Consider the following 4355-nt stretch of genomic DNA (forward strand, 5'->3'; position numbering starts at 1 on the left):
ACGTAGACAGGTTCGGGCCGCTGAGAAGCGTAACACCCTACTCCTGTGTTCTGGTGGATCTGTGCGTGAAGGAATACAGAGAGCCCGAGAGCGAAAGAGAGTTCAGGCTCTAGAAACCATTCGCCAGAGTCCCCCCTCCCCTCCTTTCCCCTCTTTCTTTTTTTCTAGGCCTGGGCCTCCTTTTTATCTGGTCAGGGGTCACCACATGGGCCTCTAGCTGCCTAAGAAGGGAAACATGCTTTTTACAATGAGGGCTAGTCTACAGCCGGAAGTGACCTCTGACAAGCAGAGCGCACGCCTCCTGCCCCGCTCGCCCGCTTTTCCGGTGGACGCCCATTTCAACCTTCATTTAATGGCCAGCGACTTCCTTGCCATACTTGCGCTGAAGCCTGGAATGTATCTGACCGGGACTGACATACCAACTCCAGGAGTTAGCACGCCGGCTCCGGCTAGGGACGAGAGCCAGGAAGCTCTCATCATTCCGACGGGACGGGGCGAGGCGTGTGACAGGCCGCCTGTTGCCACCTAACCCGCGATCTGACCGGTCTGTGACCGGTCACACAACGCGACCAGTCGCGGACCGGATAAGCGTGTGCTGCGCCGCATTAAATGCGGCGTGGCGCGCTCGTCCAATCTGCTATAAATGCGGTTCGGTGAGCCCGCTGTGCTCACCTAACCCGCACACGTAGCGCCAAAACCACAGGGGGTCGGGGCGCCCCAGCCCTCGGGGCCGAAACGGGAGCGGCCCGACCCCTCGGGGAGACAGAGGGAGGGGTGGCCACGTCACCCTCGGGCCCGACCCCCCCGAGGGGGTCAGGCCACGTGGGTGACCGCGGCTACCCAAGCCTCTAGTCACGATACCCCCGGCCCCATGTCACCGACAGCATCGGTCTGACCAGCCCAGGGCCCGGTCTGACCGGCATCCAGAGGCACGGTGGGACCGGCCTGAGTACCGGTCTGACCGCCGGGGTAATACCCGGTCTGACCGGCCGTTTGGCCGGTCGGACCGACGGCTAGGTTGCAGTCTGACCGGCCGTCAGTCCCGGTCGGACTGGCCGTGTGCACCGCTCCATCGGTTCTTATACCCGTTTGATCTATAGGAGGCTGGTTAGCAGTGGTAGAGGCTTTATCCTTTGACATGTAATCGGCCATAAGAGGGCCGAATTTAACCCTTAAAAACTCATCAAATTTACCCTCAAAAGTTGCATCTAACTTATCTTTGAAAGCAATCATAGATGAATCTATTGTAGATGCTACTTGTTGTTGGATAGATTGTGTTACCTCATCATTACTTACCAAATCAGGGGCGAGCTTAGGACGTGGCCCGGGCTTGATGATCACGCCTTGACGAGTCCTAGTGCTTGCCCTCATCAACGCCTCCCGTGTGAGTTCGTTGATGTACTCATCCATAGCTTTGCGGTCCTCTCCTTCGAAATCCTCCAATGTGACCGGTATCACATTGGCTGGTTCCACCTCCGTCTTGGATGGCGGCTTCGTCATGGCGAAGTCGAAGTTGAGTTGACGATGAACGGATCTCCTCCCCAGCGGAGTCGCCAAAAATCGTGTTGGCAACTTTTTTGACAAGTTGACAAGCACGATCTCAGCACCTTAAGCCTAGCGGTGATCCTAGAGTCGCCAACCACCTCGATCTAGCAAAGAGCTAAACCTAGATGAGTTTTAATAACTAAACCAGCTAGCAGAGCCGATTTCTAGATAACTACCCGTCTCGTGGGCAAAACGGAAGATTTTCAGGACAAACCTACAAAGAGATGTCGCACTCTCGCAGCGGCGGCGGACTGTTTACGGCGCAAACCGACAAAGATGGACGAACTAAGAGAAAACTAAAAACAATATGAAAAACGATTCGATTGATTGATTGTAGATTGATTTTTTACAATGAACCGGCCATGTCCCTTATATAGGGGTTGGTCTTGCCCTCTACAGGCCCTCTCCCACATCCAACTGGAGTAGAAACCAAAGGAAACCCGAAACATGCCTTCCCGAGCAAGGAAACCTCGAGACCCGACGAAACACAGTCGGACTCGGACCTACCGGTCAGACCGGCGTGTGGCCGGTCTAACCGGCCCTCAACCGGCGGTCTGACCGGCAAACACACGGCGGTCAGGCCGGCCCACTCGGAGGAAACCGGTAGACTTCCAAATTTTGGCAATCTTTACTATTTTAATCCTAGATGCCAAATTTGGATGTAAACAGGTACCACCGGTACTTGCCAAAACGTGCTAATGATCTACAGTGTCCAAACGTTCAAAGCAGCGCTGCATCATTCAACAGTCCTCTAAACATATCAAAGCACTCTGTATAGTGGGGCCACAGCTCCCCAAAGGCCTCACCCCCGACGCGCCACGTGTCTGTCCTCTCCCTGGCAAATGGCAATCCCGTAGATACCGCTCAAGACTACGCCCCCTCGTGAACCGTCCCAAAATGCTGCGTGCGTGGCGTGGCCCCCGGGCTGATTAAAGAGAGAGAGAGAGAGAGAGAGAGACCCCAACTCTCTCCATCGATCTGCTTCCCCGCCCGCGTCCTTCTCTCGATCGATCGAGCGAAACGCCGCGCGACTCCGCGACTCCCTCTCACGCCTCTAAAACAGCAACCGCACGCACGCACGGACGAACGGTGGTGGAGACTGAAGGAGATCGAGAGGCCGATCCGACCGATGGCCGGCGACGAGTGGCGCTGCCGGAAGCACCCGGCGCCGCCCTGCGGCGGCGTGTGCCCGTACTGCCTCCGCGACCGCCTGCTCCGGCTCTGCCCCGAGTGCGCGCACGCGCGGCCCTGCCCCTGCGCCGCGTCGTCCTCGTCCCCGTCCTCCTCGTCCTCCTCCGCGGCCTCCGGCAGCGCCGCGGTGGTCGGGAGGGTGTACAGCCTCATCGAGCGGGAGCGGCGGATGGGACTGCGGTCCCGATCCGTCGCCGCGGGCGGCGGCGGCGGCGGCCGCGGCATCGTCGTCAGGGACGAGAGGCCCAAGTCGAGGGCGTTTGGGTGGGTGTCGTTCCGGAAGGCGACGTCGGACAGGGTCGTGGAGGTGGACGACGGGGCGGCATTGGCGCGGTCGAGCTCGGTGTCGGCGACGGCCGTGGAGACGAGGGCGCCTCCCAAGTCGAGAGGGTGGGGGCGGTTCATCCCGGGCTCGATCAAGGCGCTGCGCCACCGCAAGTCCCGCGCCGCCGGCGATTGCCGCGAGGGTGTCAGGTGAGATCGCCCGATCGGCGCGTGAATGCGTGATCATTCCGGGCGATTTTCGCAGCAGCGTGGAGGATCTAATCATCATCATCATTCGGTTGGTGCTTTCTGTGCGCTTACGATGCCGTTAATTAATTTGCTGATTAAATCTGTTTGTCCCCCCCCCCCCTGTAATCTGAGGATCCGAGCTGATTTTGGTGTCACAAGAAAAGAGGGTGTAAATATTTGATGTGAGTTCATTAGCGTTCACAATGGGTGATTGGGTGTTCTAATAAACAGGCTGTTTTGATCTTTTGTAATCCGATGACGCGTTGGTGTTCTTGGCAATGTCCCTCAATTTCTGCTAATTGCAATGCTAAACACAAATGTCCAGCGAGCGATGCCTCGTGGGGGCGCGCTGGCGCGGCGCCTGCACGCGCGCTGTGTCCTGTAGCTCGCGTCACCGTCTTCCCGGACGGTGTCACGGCCATTCCATTTCCAATAGGTTTCTCCATTGGATTGGAACCCGCGCCGACCAAAGCGTCGCGTACAATGCCATGGCTCGCCATGTTGCTCTCTGGATGCCGTGATCGATCCACCGCCGCGGGCAGGAAGACATGGCCGGGCCGGTGCACGCACGCATCATTGCTAAGCTGCGGCTGTCCGCGTAGTGCGCACGTACACCCGCGCACCGATGTGTGTACGTGCTGGCACCGCGGGACGGTGCTCGTGCTCTCGTGCAGGGCCAGGTCCAGGGCCAAGGACGTCGTCCCGCACAGCATTGCAGGAGCACTGTGCTACGCACAGTGTGACGCGAACCCAATTTGGCTTGGTTGGGTTCACCGGAGAATCTTAGTAATGGGCAATGGCAGCCTTTCCAGGACGTGTCCCGTTGTGTGAGGCCGTGACTTGTGAGCAACCGAGCATTTCTCGGCATGGCGATTCATGCCAAGAAAAGTGAGTCCGAGAAAAGATAGGGGTGACTACCATCTCACACCTGACCATGCTCTTTCCGTGTTGGTGAAGCGCCAGCTTGGAAGGAAAGAACTCCAAGATGAGAATGATTTGGGCGAGTTGGCGTAGCGTGCTGCATTATATTGTCCTCGATCAGATTTTGCCTCTAGTTTTGAGAAATCTGAGGCCCTACAAGGTTTGGAAAAAAAAACAGAATTTGG

General features: G+C 57.7%; 1 protein-coding gene across 1 annotated transcript; it reads left to right on the forward strand.

Moving 5' to 3' along the window:
- Positions 1-2445: 2445 nt before the first annotated feature.
- On the forward strand, positions 2446-3500 carry LOC4336826 (uncharacterized). Its single transcript, XM_015779761.3, has one exon. It carries the CDS (start codon positions 2675-2677, stop codon positions 3212-3214), a length of 540 nt encoding a protein of 179 aa, XP_015635247.1. The 5' UTR covers positions 2446-2674; the 3' UTR covers positions 3215-3500.
- The last annotated feature ends 855 nt before the right edge of the window (positions 3501-4355 follow it).

Source organism: Oryza sativa, chromosome 4, assembly GCF_034140825.1.
Source record: "Oryza sativa Japonica Group chromosome 4, ASM3414082v1".
In the NCBI taxonomy this organism is placed as follows: domain Eukaryota; kingdom Viridiplantae; phylum Streptophyta; class Magnoliopsida; order Poales; family Poaceae; genus Oryza; species Oryza sativa.

Bases quoted from the DNA above. Each gene is read 5' to 3' on its own strand.
- LOC4336826 (XM_015779761.3), top strand. From the start codon at position 2,675: ATGGCCGGCGACGAGTGGCGCTGCCGGAAGCACCCGGCGCCGCCCTGC.